Raw genomic sequence first — 19519 nt, forward strand, 5'->3', positions numbered from 1 at the left:
AGGCCATATCATTTTCTTGATCAACTGGCAGAGCTTCCTCCGTTCTTCAAGAGAGACTTGGTGGATTTGGAGGCAGTGGAGGGAGAAACCACCTCTCTGTGCTGCGAGCTGTCTAAGCCAGGTGTGTCGGTGCAGTGGAAGAAGAACAGGCTGCCGCTGAGAACCAGCAGGAAGTACGAGATGGAGCAGGACGGCTGCCTGCTGAAGCTCCACATCAAGGAGCTCAAACCTGAAGATGGTGGCAGCTACTCGTGTCACGCAGGAATTGCAGAGACAACAGCAGACTTGACCATCAAAGGTGAACTTGATGCTGGAGTCAATATAATTTGAATTTATTTTGACTCTCCTTTGCCTATTTTACTGCAATACCTGATTCACATTGATTTTAAAAGGGAATTTGTTTTGCTTCATGTGCTAAAATACTATCAGGAATTCTCCTGCCTGCAACGATGACCTTTTTTCCCTTCAATACAACACTACTTTTTGCAGAGCTTGCACCGTTCTTCAGCACTGAACTACGAAGCCTGGATGCTGAGGAGGGAGGTTCAGCCACCCTTTGCTGTGAGCTATCCAAGTCTGCGCTGTCTGCGCAGTGGAAGAAGAACAGACTGCCGCTGAGAGCCAGCAGGAAGTACGATATGAAGCAGGATGGCTGCCTGCTGAAGCTCCACATCAAGGAGCTCGAACTCGAGGACAGCGGCAGCTACTCATGCCACGTAGGAAGTGTGGAGACAACTGCAAAGCTGACAGTAAAAGGTGCATTAAGAGTTTGCAACCAACTCCAAATTTGAAAAGATTGTTTTATCCAATTATGTGGTTTAAAATTTTAATTCTATGGCAGTTTTGAATTTAAACATCCTGACATTTAAACCTCCTGACACCAACTCCACTATGAAATAAAATGTACATAGTACTTTACTTAGGAGTGCTTAGTTATTTTGCTACTTGATTTTATTTAATTTTTTCCCCACACAGAGCTACCTCCATTCTTCAAGGAGGAATTGCAAAGCGTGAAGGCTGAAGAGGGAGCTTCAGCTTCTCTGTCCTGTGAACTATCTAAACCTGGAGTGTCGGTGCAGTGGAAGAAAAACAGGCTGCTGCTCAGAGCCAACAGGAGGTACGAGGTGAAGCAGGATGGCTGCCTCCACCAGCTCCACATCAAGGAGCTCAAACCCGAGGACGCCGGCAGCTACTCGTGTCACGCTGGAAGTGCAGCAACGACCGCGGCTGTGACGGTGAACGGTGCGTACAGTGTTGGAGTTGTTCCCTCAGCATGGAATGCAAAGTCTAAAAGTATTATTCCTAAAGATTTGTGTGTATAAAATAAAGTGGGAAAATATCCCATGATAAAAGCTTCATCTTACTCAAATTTCTCAGAGGTGCCTCCGTTCTTCAAGGAAAGCCTACAAGGTGCGCAGGCTGAGGAGGGAGCTTCCACATCGCTGTCCTGTGAACTGTCTAAACCCGGAGTGTCGGTCCAGTGGAAGAAAAACAGGCTGCTGCTGAGAGCCAATAGGAAGTACGAGATGAAGCAGGACGGCTGCCTGCTGAAGCTCAACATCAAGGAGCTCGAACCCGAGGACAGTGGCAGCTACTCCTGTCATGCAGGAAGTGCAGAGACAACCGCGACTGTGACAGTGGAAGGTGTGCAATGATAGATCTATACAATGTTCAAATATAGGTACATTGAGGCAAATTGTCTAAATTTTAGTTTTGGCTCCACCTATTTAGCTCATCAAGTGACTTGCCAGATTAAAATATGAGGACAAAAATGACGTCACATTTAATTTTTGTGTTAAATCTGTGGTAAATATTTCTCCCTGTCCACTCAGAGCTGGCTCTATTTTTCAAAAAAGAAATGCAAAACATGGAGGCGAAAGAGGGAGTTTCAGTCTTCCTGAGCTGCGAACTCTCCAAACCAGGAGTGTCGGTGCAATGGAGGAAGGACAGGTTGCCCCTTAAAGCCAACAGGAAGTACGAGATGAAGCAGGACGGCTGCCTGCTCCAGCTTCACATCAGGGAGCCGACAGCCGAGGACAGTGGCAGCTACTCATGTCAAGCAGGAGGTGCAGAGACCACGGCGACTGTTTCCGTGAAAGGTGTCTGTTCACTGTCTTGATATTTCTTCAGCAAAATGGAAAGAGTAAAAGTTTTTTGATGTGAATCTGAATCATTTTTACTCTCTTTCCTAGTATTGCAACCTACTTCAGTAAAGCACGAAGCCCCATCGGTAAAGCCTCAGGCAAAAGACAACGTTCCCAAACCAGCAATATCTGCCGAGCTTGAGAAAGCTCCTCCCCCAGAACCCAAAAAGAGGACCAACAGGAAGGCTTCTCTTGCAAACACAGGATCGGACGTAGAGTCAACATCTGACCTTAAACAGTCTTTGCTGGGGGAGACAAAGGAAGACCTAAACAGCTTGGCTCCCGTGATGAAGGACTTGAATATTGAGAATAATGCAACTCATCTGGGAAGACAAAAGGGGGAAGATGGCAATGTAGACAAGACAATGAGACAAGTGGAAATGGAGGAGGTACCAAGAGCTTTGGGAGCACTGGGAGCATATTCCTCAGACAGGAATCCAGAAAGCATACATGGCAAATTATTTAATGTTAACCATAAGGTAAAGCAGTCAGAAAGAGTTCTGGGAGACACAGTGTTTGAGCAAAAGAGACAGCCAGCAGTATGTCAGGAAGAGCATGACCATGAAAACGTGCAACCAGAAAGGTCATCAGAGAAACCGAGCAAAGTTGAAAAAACTGACAAAATTCACAAACCAGAATTAAGGCAGGAAGGTGAAGAAGGGAAGCCTGCTAAACTACTTGAGGCATCGGTGAGAAAAACACCAAGAGAGCAAGAAGAGAAGTTTCCAGAGAATAGAGCTGAGGTGGAGAAAGCTGAAGGAGAACCGTTGAAAGTCCCACTCAGATCTAAAGGAAAGGTGTCAGCAGAAAAAGATTCTCTTAAATTGCATGTAAAGGAACCAAGAGAGACAATCTTTCAGTCAAACGCAGATGGCTCTGAAGAACCCAACAAACAGAGACATCACAGGACACAAGACTATGCTGAAACAGAGCGAGAGAAGGAGCCTGCTGCCAAACAGTCAGTCGAGCAAACGGAAAATCATTTGGAACAAGAGGCCAAGTCTGCTCCTCCAAGGCCTCCTGCGCGGGTTAAGAGCAAGTCAAAGGGGGGAGTGGAGAGACAGTGTTCCAGGGACACAGAGACAGATCAGGATGACCAACTGATGGCGAGAGACATGATGAAAACAAGAGACGGTCAGTTGACCAAACAGTCAACAGAACCTGTGAAAAAGGAAGTGGAGGAAAAAACAATAATGGAAGGAGATCTGTCGACGACGGACGCAAAGCAGCCTTTCAAAGCCTTAGAAATGGACGAGAGCGCAAGACAGCCAATCAAGCAGCCCGTGAGACCGCTGAGAAAAGAGCACGAGCAGGAAATAAAAGTGGTGGTGGAGCCGATGAGAAGGGAGGAGGAGAAAGTAGTGGCAAGGACACCGGAGGACGTCCCTCTTCTCTACATCTCCGAAGACGAAGCCTTCTCAGAGGCTCTGACCGAGATACCTGTGGCCCACCCTGAAGTCCATCCTCCTGCCCCGTTGGCCAGGGGTCTGACCCGAGCTGCTGACCTTCCTCCCACCGATGCGCCTAAGGAGGACCAACCTGAGATCAACATCAGCGCCGAGGATGAACCCCAACTGCAGGAGGCCGCGGTCAAGATCCAGGCTGCTTTCAAGGGCTACAAAACCCGCAGAGACATGCGGCCCTTCTTCAAGGACGTCTTCAAGAACCAGAGTGTGGAGGTACAGGGGACGGCCACTCTGGTGTGCAGCCTGGAGGGCAAACCCGGTACTGTGCGCTGGCTGAGAAACGGCCAGCCGATTGCCAGCGATCACCGGTGCCAGGTCAAGACCGCGGAGGGTGGCGTCAGCACCTTGGTCATTAAAAACCTGGCCAGCAGCGATGGCGGAGTGTATACGTGTGAGGCGGCAAACAAGTTTGGCGTCACCTCCTACAACGGGAACCTGACGGTGGTCCAGACCCAGAAGCCGGCACAGAAAGCTTTGCAGCCACCGTTGGCTGCCATCACTCCTCTGCAACTCGCCCCACGGGATGAAAGTCAGAATGCGCCTCAGAACCAAGACCCGTTGCTGACCGCGGAACCCACAAGCTATGTGGAGAGCGTGAGCGTGTCTCTGTGGGAGGCCTACAAACTGACGGAGCAGCAGGAAGCTCCACTGGTCTCCCTGTGGGAGAAGAGGGCGTCCTCGCCTGTGGCCAGCTCAAGTGAGACACACTCGTGAATGTGGTTGATAATATTTTGTCTTTGTTGACCATGTTTTTTTACAATGCAGAATGTCTTCCACAGTGTCAAGTCCCTCTGACTATGAAACTGCTCCTGATATGATGGAATCGGCCGAGGAGTCCCCACCTGTGCCCAGGTAAGAGAGTAGAGTTTTTTTTCTGTTGCAAAATGCAAAATGTATTTCACATGCATGTGAAGTAATGTTGTATGTGTCTTTTACATTAACATTACCAGTGGCTTAAAAATGTGTGTTTATGGAGATCTACAGATTCATAATTTTTATATAACTAATCATTTGAGGTTTCTCAACAAGATTTGACAATTGGTATAACATGGGACCTTTCCTTCATTGTTAACTGTTATTTAAGTAAGAAAGCAAACTGTTTATTTTAAACACAATCACAGGCAGGTGATAGAAGTTGTGGAACCAGCACCCACAAAAGATGGTAAAGACGCGATAACTCCTCCTGAACCTCAGAAGCAATTGCTGACAGTCAAAGGTTTGCCGCACTGCTTCAATTTTCAATGTTAAACTTCCACTGCCATTTCCCAGTCGTTGAGTTTAGTTTTTCAATCATCAGACCGATTGTGTCCAGTTGCTTTAATGTCCTCCAACTTTCAGGACCTAATGAAGCTAGACTGAGGACACCATCTCCCAAGCACCATCGTGCTCACACACCTTTAACCAGCACCATCTCTGGATCAGAATCCGAAGGCGAAGAGGACATACAAGAGGTATTTTGTCAATATTTTACATCTCTATGTCACGCGTTACGATTACGCTACTTATTTTCAGCCGCCTAGGGAAAAATGAAAAACCTCACTCCATCGGATGAGCTTTGAAAGTTTGTTTTTCTCACCGCAGACTTTTGAAATGTATGTCACTCGAGCCGACTATAGCCCCAGTGGTGGAGACAAGGACACCTTTGTCCTGAAGGAGGGCCAGTTTGTGGAGGTGCTGGATTCTGCCCATCCAGGGAAATGGTTGGTGAGGACCAAACCCACCAAAGCTACCCCTGCCCGCCAGGGATGGGTGTGTCCAGCATACCTGGAGAAAAAGAGGAAGGTGAGCGCAAGATTCCAGAAACCAATGAAACATATTGCGTTCTAAAACATCAATTCGCCAAATGGAATTCAAATTTAATCATATTCATTTTTATTTTTTATTTGCAATGGGTTTTTGAACAGGAGACGTTCCCACAGATGAGACCACCTCCAGAGGACCAAGATGGAATTGGGTCATCAGGAGAAGAATACAGGAGAGCTCTGAGGTTTGGTGGATTTCTTGCTTTTGAAAATGTTGTGTCTAATCCTAAGGTGAAGGGTTAATGCCTGTAAAAAGTTCATGGTTTATTTTCTTAAATTATTTTGACATCTATGAAAACTAGCTCCCACTTCATAAGGAAATTTCACATGTTCATGTTTTTCCTTCAGTCAACTCATTCAAGGTCTGATTGATGGAGAGGAGGCCTTTGTGAGGGCCATGAAGACTTTTACCTCCAGCCAGCTGCACCATCTGGAATCAAGCCACAGTGTTCCCATTCCCATCCTGAACCAGAAAGAGATCATTTTCAGGAACATCAAGGACATCGTGTCGCTCCATGAGAGGTTACTACCCACACAAACCGTGCACCCGGTGACAAAAACAGGTTTATTGGACTAGTACTTAGTAAGAATTCCTTTCAGGTCCCTCCTTCCTGGTCTGAGAGAGTGTGTCACTGACGACGACGTCGCCATTCATCTAATCAGACACATTGAGGACTTTGAAAAATATCTTCTCTACATGGTAGGACAGGCACAAGCAGAGGGCTGCATCTCTGACAAAGTCATCCAGCAGTACTTCAAAGTATGCACAAAAATTTCGACTCGCTTTAAATTTGTGCGCTGGAGTATTTTCTCAACGTGTTGCTCTTTATACCTCAGGATGTGACAGAATGTGCTGAGGATCCTCCGCTGGATGTCCTCACCTTCCTGCAGCAGCCAGTCGAGAGGATTCAGACTTATCAGACTTTACTGAAGGTCAGCTGACAGTTTCGATCTTTTAAGACTGTGTGATGCCTTCATAATTGCTGCCTGCACCAAATTCGTTTTGCTCTCCAGCCATGAATGTATTTCAATGGTCCATTTATTTTTAATCACAGGAGTTAATCAAGAACAAGGCCAAAAGTGGCCAAAGCTGCTGTCTCTTAGAAGACGCCTTCTCCATGGTGTCCAGTTTGCCGTGGAGGTCAGACAACCTGCACCAGGCGTCCCTCATCGAGAACTACCCAGCTCCTCTGACCGCACTGGGCGAACCTGTGAGACAGGTAAACACACAAGATTTACCTCCTGATGGGACATCTGGCGAATTTGAAATTAAACAAGTTTCCCATCAGAATGATGAATGAATAGATATGTAATCTCTATAACAGTATCTTCTCTACAACCAAATAACATAAAAATATGCAGAATAGTGAAATCAATATACCAAAATCTTGAATTTTCAACCATCCTTGACTGTGATTAGATACACAGGCATGCTGACAGGTATGCTCTCTCTGCCTTCTCTCCCATAAACTTCCCTCAGGGGGTCTTCACGGTGTGGGAAGAGACTCCAGAAGTGAAGAAGACCTCTAGAGGGCATCAGAGACAAGTCTTTCTCTTTCAGGAGTGCATTGTTCTGTGTAAACTGAAGAGAGACACTGGCATGAGCAGTGACACCTACGCCTTTAGGAACAAAATGAAGGTAGAATTTAAAGGTCCCATATTCTCACCATATCAATGTTTAGATTTCAGTGAAAAAGTCCTGAATGATTTATCATCTCCTCAAAAAACTGTAAGGGGGGGGGGTGGTTCTTAACCCACTGATTGAGAGGGAACTCAAACCAGCCGAGAAAGAGGCCTCGAGAGTGAAAAAGTGGAAAATTAGTAATCTAGCTTGGTGTTGTCACGACACTGCCCTTTGTGACATAACAGATCTGGGGCAGATATGGTCTGCAAAGCACCCAACAAGGGACCTTGAATGTCATAGCAGACTTTAAATTTCAGTTCATTGCCTGTTCCCATTAGCTGTGCTCTTGCCTCCTTGTTCACCAACTTCCTCCTGTTAAAACACACCCAGCTGAACGACGTGGAGGTGAAGGATTCTGTGGGTGGAGAAGAGAAGTCGTGGGGATTGTGGCATGAGCACAGAGGCTCCCTGAGAAGGTACACGCTGCAGGGCCGCTCCTGCCTGGCCAAACTCTCTTGGCTGAAGGACCTGAGGGAACTCCAGCAGCGTTCTGGCCTGCAGACCAACAGCAAGTGTTTCCTTGTGAAATGCATTTAGGTTTTTTTTTCAAATGATTTGAAGGAAAACTCTCTGACTAAATTTTTCTATCTCTGTGATCCAACAGGCCCACCGGCGTTCGAGACGCTGCTGTCCGACTGCACAACAAAGACCGGAGAGACGATCAAACTCACCTGCAAAGTCACAGGGTCACCAAAACCAGTGGTCAGCTGGCTCAAAGGTCGGGACATACAACACGGGGTGTTACAAAATATACAATCCAATGTTCTTTTCCACTTAACTCCTTTCCTGATGGTGTCTACCTGTAAAGATGGGCTTCCTTTGGAGGACGACCCTCGCCACATCATCTCAGCAGATCGAGCAGGAAGCTGCTGTCTCATCCTGGACAGCCTCACTGCACAGGATGCCGGGCAGTACACCTGCTACGCCAGCAGTTTCATGGGCAGCGCTGCCACTCTGGCGAAGGTTGTTGTGCAGGGTGAGTCTTGTTTCTGTAGAGTCAAAATGCCATGTTTCTGCTAAGGTGCTACTGTTTTTATTATCATATATATATATATATTTTTAAATATTTTCTTTTAAAAACCTGTCCAGCTCCACCCAGATTTGTGAGCCGTCTGGAGAGTGCCTGCGTGATAGAAGGAGAAGATGTACAGTTCACCTGCTCCACCCTTACTACACCTTTGCCACGGATCAGGTACACAAATTAAGAAACTGCAAGAGCTGAGTAGTGTATGGGAGTTTGTGACAGTTAGATATTTGTGGTCTACAGGTGGTTCAAAGATGACCGAGAACTGACTGACCAAAACTGGCAAAAGTACAACATCCTGAATGACGCACGGAGCGGCATCTTGTGTCTGACCGTCGTCGGTGCAACAAAGGAGGACATTGGGCAGTACGAGTGTGAGGTGGGAAACGTGTATGTGAAGTCTCCAATAAGACACAAACATGGAAATGAAGATCATTAGTATTCAAGTCTGATATTGTGCAAGTCTGAACTCCAGTCTAAAGTGCTTTCAGTCAGTCTTGGGATTTGCTAACCGTTTAGATTCCATTGAATGTGATGAAGAGATGGTTAATACATTCACGGTCCAAGCATTTTTGCACATTTTCTATGAATTCCTTATCAGATGCATAAAATACAGAAGATATGAGATAAATTACATCTGATGTGCTCGGTTAGTGCAGCACTAGTCACTTCCCTTTGAGATGACAGCGCATCTATCCTCCCGTTTCGTCCAGCTTTGGAATGAGTTTGGCTGCGTCAGGTGCAAGGCAGGTCTTTGTCCAGCTTACGTGCCGCCGGTTGACAACGACGGTGACCAGCAGCAGGACTTACCTCCTAAAGGTAGGGCAGTCCAGCCCACTGCAGGTAAATTCTCCTCATGCAGGAAGGAGACCAGCAGCTTGGCTGTGTTTGAGAGGGGATGAGGCCACATGCCATCGTCCAGCCTCACTTCGGTCCACCTCACTTCTGAAACACACCATCGTCAGCAACAGTTTCCATCAGTATCCACTCTCAAAACGCCACGTCATCACTCACACAGTCTCTCTGGGTAATTGCATGTGGAAGACTTAATGACATTTCCACTTGTTCCCCTCACACTTCACACACTTTTTTTGCATTATGAATGACTTCAAACACCTTAATTGTCACTAGATCTGGTGGGATTATGGCACTGTCACACATACCCCTCACAGCATGAGAAATAACTTCATATTACACTTATTTTATACTAATAAATAATTTGTCAATATATTTTCATTCATTAAGTCATTAACCTTTAAACAGTTCATATTTAATGTTACAGTTAACATACAATGACTCTTGCAGACTTTAAATATGCTGTATTGTATTCTTGCCAAAAACATAATTGGTTAACCGCTGTCCGTAGGTGTGCATGCGAGAGTGAATGGTTGTTTGTCTCTATGTGGCCCTTCGATGAACTGGCGACTTGTCCAGGGTGTCACCCCGCCTTCGCCCTATGACAGCTGGGATAGGCTCCAGCAGACCCCCGTGACCCTGAGCTCGGGAGTAAGCGGGTATGGAAGATGAATGAATGAATGTTTAACACTGCAACATTAAATTTAATCTCTAATCCTGGTCGTCTCTGCCTTGAAATGTCAACATTGCTATTTTCATTCAATCTGTTCATCTGACAGGAAACTAGCACTTTTACTGCCATATATAACTTAATGACATCAAATATGCTACAACAGTAGGAAAGACTAATAATTGATGACAGTTTGTCTAAATGTTGCCATAACCCACAAGGATCTGGTGGCCACCATTCCACAGAGACACCATTCCACTCTCTGCAGCATCTCACCATGAAAACAACCCATTCAAACATTTATTGTACGAGATGTTCTGTGTTTTTTGTGTCACTCACCATCTTTCCACTTTTCGTCAAGGTTAAATGTTAGAATACAATTAGTTTCCACCAGTGTTATGAACACAAGAATCTGTGTCCAGTTTTAAACACTCCCATCTTCACCAGTATTATATGTAAGTAGAAATCAAGTTTTGAGTAAATGTAAACCTTAACCTTTAGACCTACTGGAATGTGATAGATTTTGTTTTGTTTTGTTTCATTTGGTTTTTTTAAATCAATCTGAAAAATATCGCTCTTGGTCTCTGCGTTTTCCGATGCCACTTCATGAACTATGTCTTTCCATGGTCTATAACCTACATGTTGTCCATCTTCCCTCTGCCTGTCCTGAAGCAGGAAGTTCCTCACATGGACCCGTCCATGTAAGTCATCATTGTCATGATAACAAATAACCACCCGACACCCCCCTCTCTCCTACCGCCAACGCATGCCCAGCTAACTCTCCACTCCTACGATCACGAGATGGTTATGTGCTGGCCAGGTGTCCCCTTCACCGCTCATGCAGGAGCGGGCATTAGCCCGTGTCCTGTGTGCTGGGTTACTAGGGTCTAACCCTCAAGTGCCCGAGGTAAGAAAAGCATTATTACTGCAGGTGGTAGGTAAGGTAATGTACCTTTTATTTTCATCTTTTTAGATGTTTACAGATTAATATAAATTGCAAAGAAAATACTTCTGTCTGAACACGCAACTACTATCACCTGGACAACTAGACTGTCGTCTTCATAGATGCAGACTCAGAGGGTTGGTCCACTGCCTTCGTGAAGAAGTGGCTGCAGACAGACTTCAGCCCGACCTCCATTACCAAGATCCTCTTCCCTCCCGAACAAGATGAAAAGTATGTTTCTGTGACTTCATAAAATCTGGCTCTTGTCATTCGAACACCAAAATTGCTTCCCTCAACTGATCAGTCTCCTCATCTCCAGCATTGTGCCCCACGGTGCTGAGCAGGCTGTTCCTGAATCAACAGCCGCCGATCAAGTGTCACAGGAGCCTACTCACTACCAGGAGGAGGAGGAGGAGAGCTACATCTCAGAAGCAATGCAGGAAATCACAGATGGTACTTTTTGTCTGTAAATCTTTATTTCTGTCACCCTGTGCTTTTCTCACTGGTTTGAACTGTTTCGCAGCTCCTCCCTCCATCCAAGTGCCAGCTGAGGATCTGTACGTGAAGCCTGGCCAACCAGCAACATTCACTGCCATCATCACGGGACGACCCGCGCCTAATATTCAGTGGTACAAGGTAGGAGAGTGCCACCTGCATCAGCACCTGCATCAGCTTATGCGATTTGGGAAGAGTCTCATAAACTTATTCCAGACATTGTTGTTTTCTCTTCAAATTACTTTTTCTTTTCTTTTGACCGGAGGACGACGAGGAGCTTGAAGCCAGTGAGAACGTGCATATAGCGCATCACGGCGCCCGCTGCTCAGTGACCATCGTGTGTCCTGAGGGTGAGGACAGCGGCGTTTACACCTGCTTTGCGTACAACAACTCTGGCCACACCTCGTGCCAGGCCCTGCTGACAGTCGAGGAAGGTGAGGCTTCGCTTTTTTAGCTTCACATCAATCGATTGTTAAATCAAACCATTTACAAGGGCTCAAATTACATCGATGGTGAGCTGGTTTCGCTCTTCGCGCTTGTTTTTAAAATGCAGGTCCACTAGAGTGTCAGGAGAGAGAAGTGGAGCTCGGGAAGAGAAGGAAACTCTTCTCAGTCTACGATGTGCACGAGGAGATCGGGAGGTGAGCCTGCAGCTCAACCTACACGGGCGCCACATCAACAGTTTGCACATCGACATCCTGTTTGCCTTCTGTTCCAGGGGAACCTTTGGAGTGGTGAAGCGTGTGGTCCACAGACGGACAGGGGAAGTGTTTGCCGCCAAGTTCCTGCCTCTACGGAGCAGCACGCGGACGAGGGCCTTCCAGGAGAGGGACCTGCTGTCCCGTCTGGCTCACCCCAGGGTGGCCTGTCTGCTCGACTTCTTCTGCACCAAACGCACCCTGGTGCTCATCACAGAAATGTATCCTCTGATCCTCCATTGCATGTCTTTCCAGTGGGGTTCAGTTAGTCAAGCTTTATCTTAAGCAAAAAGTTCTTTAACCTGGTGCCCAGGTGCTGTTCTCATGGACTTCTGGACCATCTGCTACTGAAAGGATCAGTTTCGGAGAGAGAGGTTCCACATGAAGACCATTACACAACCAATATATGTTTGTGCTTTGCTTGTTTGTTATGAGATCTGGCTCTTGATGCAAAATGTTGTTTCAGGTTTGCTCGTTCATCCAGCAAATCCTCGAAGGCCTCGGTCACATTCACAGCATGAACATTCTGCATCTGGACATTAAAGTGAGACTTTTTGGATTTGTCACATTATTAACCATTTCAGAGAACTTTATGGTTTTTGTGACTTATTTTTCCCCATTCATTTCTGTCCTCTCTTCAGCCTGATAATATCCTAATGGTGTATCCGCCAAGGGATGAGATCAAGATCTGTGACTTTGGCTTCTGCCAAGAAATCGACATGTCCCGGCACCAGTACAGCATGTTTGGCACTCCAGAGTTTGTTGCTCCTGAGATAGTCCACCTCGAGCCCGTCACCGTTGCAACGGACATTTGGTGAGTTCCTCTACGAAGTGAACAACCTCCAGCATGTGCATCTTCCCACATACAAAAAAGAAAATTCTGGGCATGAGAGTCAAATTAAGACTACACTAAATGAAATATCTTTTTTTCCAGGTCTGTCGGTGTTTTATCATACATATGGTGGGTGTCTTTGCATGTTTGATAACCACTTTAAAATCTTTCACATAGATTTTATGAAAGAAATGTTCTCACACTGAATCTTGACGGCCACAGTCTAGTATGCCGCTGTCCTTTTGTGGGTGAGACGGACCGAGCTACCCTGCTAAGGGTTGGTGAGGGAACCCTTCACTGGGACGCCCCTGAAGTCGCCTGCAGGAGTCCAGAGGCCCAGAGCTTTCTGCACCTTCTTCTCCAGCCAGATCCAGAGTGAGTGTGTTGATGAAACTGCTATGGGATATATTGGAGGAAACGATGTTCATTCAGTTAGAAAACAGATATTTTCTTTTTCTTACAGGAAACGACCCTCTGCTTTTGAGGCCTTAAGCCACGAATGGTTTCAAGTGAGAAACCAGCGGACACTGCAATTTATTCAAAATCTGCTGTAATAAAAATGTAAATATCTGAATAAGTGTTTTGGCCTTGTTTAGGATGAACATGCAGGAGAGGACACAGATGAAATATTCACCAAGAGTTTGAAAGTCCTTGTCTCAAAAAGAAAATGGCAGGTAAGTGATGTGTTGTGTTATCCACTTCGACAACAAAAAATATTTGGGGGACAGTTTATATTAAGTTGAATATTTGAGTTTGTGTTGAATCCATTCATTTGTTCTTGTGAAGAAATCATTGCACCCAATGTTGGCTTAAACCTGAGGGTCTAATAACTTTTCTTAGGTTGAAATTGATCTGCTTTGTCCTATTAGGACAAAGCTGTCCTGCTTTGTAGGACAGAGCAGTTTTTCCTTCTATTTACATTCAAGTTAGGCAAAAGTAGACTTTTGTTGTATTGCCGTTGGTTGGAACAATTACATGGGTTTGAAAATGTCATCCGAGTAGTGGTAGTAAATTGGTAAAATGTCAAGCCTTTTAAAGGAAATACTGACCAATAAAGTAATGTTACTATCATCATTATAAAACACTGCCTTTCTTCTAGCGATCCCTGACGTGTATCGGCTCCGTCCTCACGCTGAGGCCCATCCCGGAGCTGCTGGACGCGCCACTCAGAGACACAGCGGTGACGGTGCCTCGCGAGCCCCAGGAACACAGCAGCAGCTCTCTGAGCAGTGGCTCTTCATCGGAGTACGACGAAGCCGACTCCTGGGACTTCTTCCACCACTACAGCCAGACCGAGGAGGAAGAAGAGGAGGAGGAGGAGGATGAGGAAACAGAGGAGGACTACGACCCTCTCATGGAGCAGGTGCGGACCCCCGAACCCTTCGCTAAACTTCACACGTACACGGGGGAGGAGGATGAGGACGAGGACCTGACATTTGGGGAGGAAGAGGAGAGTGAGTCGGCGGGAAGGAGGAGCGTGCTTGAGCGCAGTCTGAGCAGGCAGTCGGCCGCGTCATTGGAGCACCACTTCAGCAAGGGCAGCAGCCCGTCGCTCTGTCCTTCAGACGGGGACGAGGGCTCGGGCAGCGATGGGGGTCGCATCCCCCGTGGCAGCGTCATCAGGAGCACCTTCTACAGCAGCTCCCACCAGCTGTCCCCAATGTCGGCCAGACACATGTCCCTGCGTGACAAGTTCCAGGCCAAGAAGCAGGAGAGGGGTCGCAAGCCGCTGCGGAGGAGCTTCTCGGGGCGTCTCAACGAGCCGCTCATCGAGTACGTGGAGGACGAGACCGAGAGCGGCCGTGCCGGTCAGCGACGGGCTTCCACTCAGCCCGTCATGCAGAAGTCCTGCTCGTTTGACAGTGGCGTAGGTCTCGCCCACGGGACTGCGCCGCCACACAGGAGGAGCAGGTCCCTCGATGCGTTCTCCCGCCGCCAGAGCTCCGTCAGAGACGCAAAGTCGAGGGAGGAGGACGGATCTCAGAGCCTGAAGGAAGACTTCACAGACGATGAAGTGGCAGGGAGGAGGCTTGTGGGCATCCCGAGTCCTAGGCGTCCCACAAGAAGGAGAGGCTCTGTAGCTCCAGGGATGGGCACATCCACACCCAGTGGATCAGCTCTGGCCTCAGGCTTCTTTGCAGGACACAGAGGGCTGGTCAGGCCGGAGCAGGAGCAGGGAGACTTTACAGGATCTCAGGGGTCTCTGGCTGAGTCCTCTATTTTGGGGCAGGGTGGCTCCGAGACTTCCAGTCGGCTCGGCTCGTACGAGGAGCTGAGTCACCTTCACTTTCGGGACGGATGCAGATCGGGAGACAGCGAAGGCTACGAAGACCGACGGGAGCCACGGGTTCCACCATCGCTGCGCCCGTTTCAGGAGGTCGAAACCAGGAGCTCGGCTCCACGGGCACCGCCGCGAAACCGCACCCGCTCCAATCCAAACTTGAGCGCAGACGGCAGAGGGCCGCTGGGTACGCCACTGACAGCCAGTCCCAGCCCCAGCCTCTCCTCCCTGCAGACCCCCGAGAGGCCGCCCAGGGCGAGGGACAAAAAGGAGGCTGGCGGCCTCCAGCGACACGCTTCCGCTCCAGCTCTCCAAGTCCAGGCACCGACTGGGAAGTCCCCCAAGCTGGGACTGCTGAGGATCTTCCGCAGGCAGTCCTGGACCCACAATTCATATTCCCACCTGGACGACACCGACTTAGGACCCACACTTGGCGAAATCATGAAGGCCGACACTCCAACCATGTCACTCAGGAAGAAAATGAGAGCTTCAGCTTCCAGCTTGACCAAACTCTTCTCCAGGTCCTCAAGCAAGGAGGATGTGAGCAAAGGCGGTAAGATTGTACAGCGATCAAATCAGTGGTAAAATGTCCATCCAGCTAATCCTTTCATCAATCAACAGGGCCAATATATAAAGGATCTGGTGCCAGTACTACCAAAAAGGAAGTCACTTCTGGTCCTCCAAGTCCAAAAAAGAGAACTAAACTAATCTCTTCATTTAAAATACCTGCATTTAAGAGAACTAAAGGTATGCATCTCAATGTATCCGCTGTGTTATTACGTATACTTGTTTTTCCAAAACTGTGCATTAACTCGTCTGCAATCGTTCATAATTTTCAGATCTTCTAGTGCGCCCCAACAAGGCTGAGGTGCTCCAGTTGGATGGAGGTGGAGTCCTGCTAGTTTGGAAACCAGTCCTGTCCAGTGATGCAGTCACCTACTGTGTGCAGTACTGTACTGAGGGTGGGTTCACAAAGATAATACAGCAACAGCTGACAACCCATTCACACCTGATGCGGCCCAGCAGTGGACAATTGATCCATACATACAAAGAAAACCTTTGGCTTTTCAGGAAATGCTAATTTTTGTTTGGCAGAGAAGTTTGGCTTTGAGGGCAGTTCTACTTTTCATTATGAATAAGAGGGAAAAATAGTAAATGTCAGCTCTAAACAAGTTTCATTTTTACTTTTCTTCTAAATATTTTAATACTTTGTGTCCTAATCTCAGTGCGGCATCAGAATTTCACTACTGCTTAATGATTATGCCGATTTACAGTTGTGATAGATTATTTTTCTGGTCTATTTCGAACAATAAACAACAATTAAATGTGCAGCTGTCCACAGTAAACCCTGTGTGTCATGTCTTGTTGTATTGGCCCCCCACAGGTGGGGAATGGACCCTCCTTTCTGAGGAGGTGACTGACAGCTTTTATGAGGTGAAGGATTTACCCGGAGGAGCTTCGTACGTGTTCAGGGTGGGCTGCATCAATAAGACAGGAACTGGACCCCTCAGTGATGCTTCAGCGCCAGTGGTTCTGGCAACTCATCCTGAAGGCAGGACACAACAGACAAGCAATTATTATCATCATTCTCCCTAGTAACGTCTTGTTTCTTGAGAATGACCACGGCACCTGCACCACCTCCCTGTTGTACAGAGACTCACATCCCTCTGGTCCAGACTGAGCTGAAGGGGTCAAAGGTTACTGCATCTAAACATCAAACTACGCAGAGGAACTACAATTTCCTCTCTGAGATCAATAGGTGGGATTTTTCTTAAAGCAGGGCTTAAAATTTTTTTTATGAAGGCTTCTTTGGTATCCAGATTAATATTTGTTTCTTTATAGTATCTTAGCTTCACAATTCTGATCCCTCTGAATTGCTCTCTCTCTCAGGGGCCGTTTCAGTGTGATCTCCCTGTGCCGGGACACTGAGACCAGTCAGGTGTTTGCCGCCAAGATCAGTCCCTACAAAGCGGAGCAGAGGCTGCTGGTGCTGAGAGAGTACCAGCTGCTGCGGAGGCTTCACCACCCTCACCTGGTGCAGTTGCACTCAGCCTTCATCACCTCCTCCTACATGGTGCTGGTGGAGGAGCTGTGCCCCGGCAAGGAACTGCTCTACAGCTTGGCAGACAGGTGAAGAGGCTTCGCGCAAGACTTAACATAATTTGCCACTATTTCTAAATTTTAAATACTATTGTGGAGCTAACATATGCTAATTCTATATGTGCTAAATTGTTTCACATGTTCAATTGCTCTTTCACTCCATTACGTTTGATGTTGGTGGAATTTTACAGACTGGTTCACTACATAATTCCTGTCAGTTTTGTGCAGTAAAGAAAGTTAAAATATATAATTATTCAGTCGGAGGAAAATGTCTGTAATCAAAAACAACACAAAGTCACTCACGAGAAGGAATGACACTCCCAGAGTGAAAATAAATACGGACATAAGAACGTTTTGTCAAGGAGGGGAAAAATTAACTTCTACTTAAAAAGTAAAAGTACCAGACCTGACGAAACCGAACACGGCCAGGACTAAAGCAGAACAAGGTCAATTGCACAAACCTGGCTTGGTGTCGAAGGAGGAAGTTCGATTCTGGAGCTGCTTCTCATGAAATGACCAAGTGCAAACAGGGCCAGAGACACAACGAAGAAAACAAATGTAGATTTGATACACGCAAGGTAACGGGAACAGGTGGAAACAATCGGGGTGGAAAGACAATACGACCAATAGGAAATGCGCAAAGAGGAAAGGCAAGTTACCTGACACAGGAAAAGAGCGGAGTTTCAAAATAAAACAGGAAGTCATGAGACAACGTCATGACAAAAATGAATTAAGAAAAATTAACTTGACCTCTTTGAAATGACAGAACTGAGTTTCCTCAATGTGTCTACTCAATTTTTGTGATGAGTTGTTTTATTTAAACTTATGCTCACTCTTCTCCAAATCCCCTTTGGCCCCTCAGAGATCTGTACGCAGAGTCGCACATTGCCGAGCTGCTGCTCCAGATCCTGAGCGCCGTCGACTACCTCCACAGCCGTCGGGTGATCCACCTGGACCTGAAGTCCGACAACATGCTGGTGGACGACTGTGACCACCTGAAGATAGTCGACCTGGGCTCAGCTCAGTCGTTTACACCTGGCCAGCCTCTCACTGTTGAGCACATCCAGGGCCTGTCGGAGAGCAAAGGTACCCCAGGGTTTCCTCTTGTAGTTTATTTATTTATTTATTTTTTATTCATTCATTCATTTATTCTTTTGCATTGTAGTTTCTCTTAGCGTACTAAACCTGTGCCTGTCATGGCTTTCAACAGACTGCCCCAGAAAAGGTGCACAGTCAGGATGGATTGGTGGTTGGAAATAACTCCTAACTTCTAGCCTAACTTCTTGCAGCTCAGCTCCCATTCGCCTAACACAGCCAAGTCCATTTCCCCTTCACTGTTCATCCACACCTTTCTAATTTAAAAAACATTCATCATATTTAAGAAAAGGAAGACAACAGTTACCGTAACAGTCGCAGTTGAGGTGAGCGCACGACTCATCCCCACCCATCTGTGTTTTTCAGTCTATATTGTCCTTCCCAAAGCTCCAGAAATCCTGGAGGGCCAAGGTGTTGGGCCTGAGACCGACATCTGGGCCATCGGAGTTCTGACGTTTATCATGTGAGTAGTTTTTAATCCTCAACTATTAATCAGATTTCAGCAACCTACACTGATCTTAAGAATCAGCTAATTGTCCTAATTAGCTAGGTAACTGAATCTTCTTCCTGCTGCTAGTTAAAATGAATATTTGCTACATTAACACTTGCATCCTTGTCTTCCGTCAGGCTGAGTGCTGACAGCCCCTTCCAGGCCGAGCTCGGCTGGGAGCAAGACCGCAACATCAAGAAAGGGAAGATCCAGTTTGGACATTGTTACCCCGGCCTGTCAGAGGGAGCCTTGAGCTTCATGAAGAGCAGCCTCAACAACAAATCCTGGTGAGAATCCGTCCTGTTCAGTCGTTTAAAGCGCCACCACAATTCTGTGTGTATGAAGGTGAACAGTGTTTATGGATGCGATGCGACACCCTTACAGGGGCCGGCCCACCGCAGCCGAGTGTCTGCAGAGTCCCTGGCTGAGAGCGCATCGCGCTTCGCACAAAGGCCGCCACTCCAAAGTGAGTTTCTCCACGGACAAGCTGAAGGAGTACCTCAAGCAGAAGGAGGAGAAGCGAGATCAGGTCCGCACCAAGCTCCAGCTCCCCTTCCTGCAGTAGCTCAACGCCGACTTGCTGCAAAAAAAAATTGTGTCGCTGCAGCAGAAAAAAAACCTTTCAGACTTTGTGATTTTTGGACATTGTGATGCGTCTTAATTAATTCTAAAGCCTGTTAATCCATTAGCTTTAATACATGTTTTGCATTTTTTAATGCAACAGATCAGGGATGAATCCAACCCAAGAGAGTGTGCACGAGGGTGACCCTTCTGTCCTTTTCTGTCCTTAATTGTTTTGTGCTCCCCTCTTTCAGACAGCTGATATTTTCTCCTGAATGACTTACGATCTATTTAAAACTGTATGCATTTTGGCCTTTAAGTTATGTGTGGAAGAAATGGTTTTGATTTAGTGAACAGGAGAGTTGATTAAAAACCACAC

At 46.9% G+C, this 19519-nt stretch overlaps 1 protein-coding gene across 1 annotated transcript in view; it reads left to right on the forward strand.

The window, feature by feature from the left end:
- obscna (obscurin, cytoskeletal calmodulin and titin-interacting RhoGEF a) overlaps positions 1-19519 on the forward strand; it is a 32517-nt gene extending 12998 nt beyond the window's left edge. Inside the window, exons 33-78 of the mRNA XM_076022581.1 lie at positions 32-298; positions 490-756; positions 976-1242; positions 1378-1644; positions 1833-2099; positions 2193-4307; positions 4390-4462; positions 4732-4826; positions 4949-5061; positions 5192-5392; positions 5515-5597; positions 5761-5934; positions 6013-6172; positions 6250-6345; positions 6468-6632; positions 6893-7051; positions 7427-7604; positions 7701-7814; positions 7905-8072; positions 8186-8288; positions 8364-8499; positions 8834-8939; positions 10711-10829; positions 10933-11041; positions 11112-11224; positions 11349-11517; positions 11637-11724; positions 11802-12002; positions 12095-12155; positions 12248-12325; positions 12423-12595; positions 12716-12742; positions 12836-12988; positions 13077-13122; positions 13210-13287; positions 13713-15447; positions 15516-15641; positions 15734-15856; positions 16279-16446; positions 16548-16653; positions 16785-17024; positions 17857-18080; positions 18205-18219; positions 18456-18552; positions 18717-18866; positions 18964-19519. Of these exons, the coding sequence (XP_075878696.1) occupies positions 32-298; positions 490-756; positions 976-1242; positions 1378-1644; positions 1833-2099; positions 2193-4307; positions 4390-4462; positions 4732-4826; positions 4949-5061; positions 5192-5392; positions 5515-5597; positions 5761-5934; positions 6013-6172; positions 6250-6345; positions 6468-6632; positions 6893-7051; positions 7427-7604; positions 7701-7814; positions 7905-8072; positions 8186-8288; positions 8364-8499; positions 8834-8939; positions 10711-10829; positions 10933-11041; positions 11112-11224; positions 11349-11517; positions 11637-11724; positions 11802-12002; positions 12095-12155; positions 12248-12325; positions 12423-12595; positions 12716-12742; positions 12836-12988; positions 13077-13122; positions 13210-13287; positions 13713-15447; positions 15516-15641; positions 15734-15856; positions 16279-16446; positions 16548-16653; positions 16785-17024; positions 17857-18080; positions 18205-18219; positions 18456-18552; positions 18717-18866; positions 18964-19144 (10154 nt within the window). The 3' untranslated portion in view covers positions 19145-19519. The remainder of the gene's footprint in view (positions 1-31; positions 299-489; positions 757-975; positions 1243-1377; positions 1645-1832; positions 2100-2192; positions 4308-4389; positions 4463-4731; positions 4827-4948; positions 5062-5191; positions 5393-5514; positions 5598-5760; positions 5935-6012; positions 6173-6249; positions 6346-6467; positions 6633-6892; positions 7052-7426; positions 7605-7700; positions 7815-7904; positions 8073-8185; positions 8289-8363; positions 8500-8833; positions 8940-10710; positions 10830-10932; positions 11042-11111; positions 11225-11348; positions 11518-11636; positions 11725-11801; positions 12003-12094; positions 12156-12247; positions 12326-12422; positions 12596-12715; positions 12743-12835; positions 12989-13076; positions 13123-13209; positions 13288-13712; positions 15448-15515; positions 15642-15733; positions 15857-16278; positions 16447-16547; positions 16654-16784; positions 17025-17856; positions 18081-18204; positions 18220-18455; positions 18553-18716; positions 18867-18963) is intronic.

The sequence above is a fragment of the Nelusetta ayraudi genome, unplaced genomic scaffold (genome assembly GCF_046127955.1).
Source record: "Nelusetta ayraudi isolate G7.1 ecotype Tasmania unplaced genomic scaffold, CSIRO-AGI_Nayr_v1 ptg000013l, whole genome shotgun sequence".
NCBI lineage: Eukaryota > Metazoa > Chordata > Actinopteri > Tetraodontiformes > Monacanthidae > Nelusetta > Nelusetta ayraudi.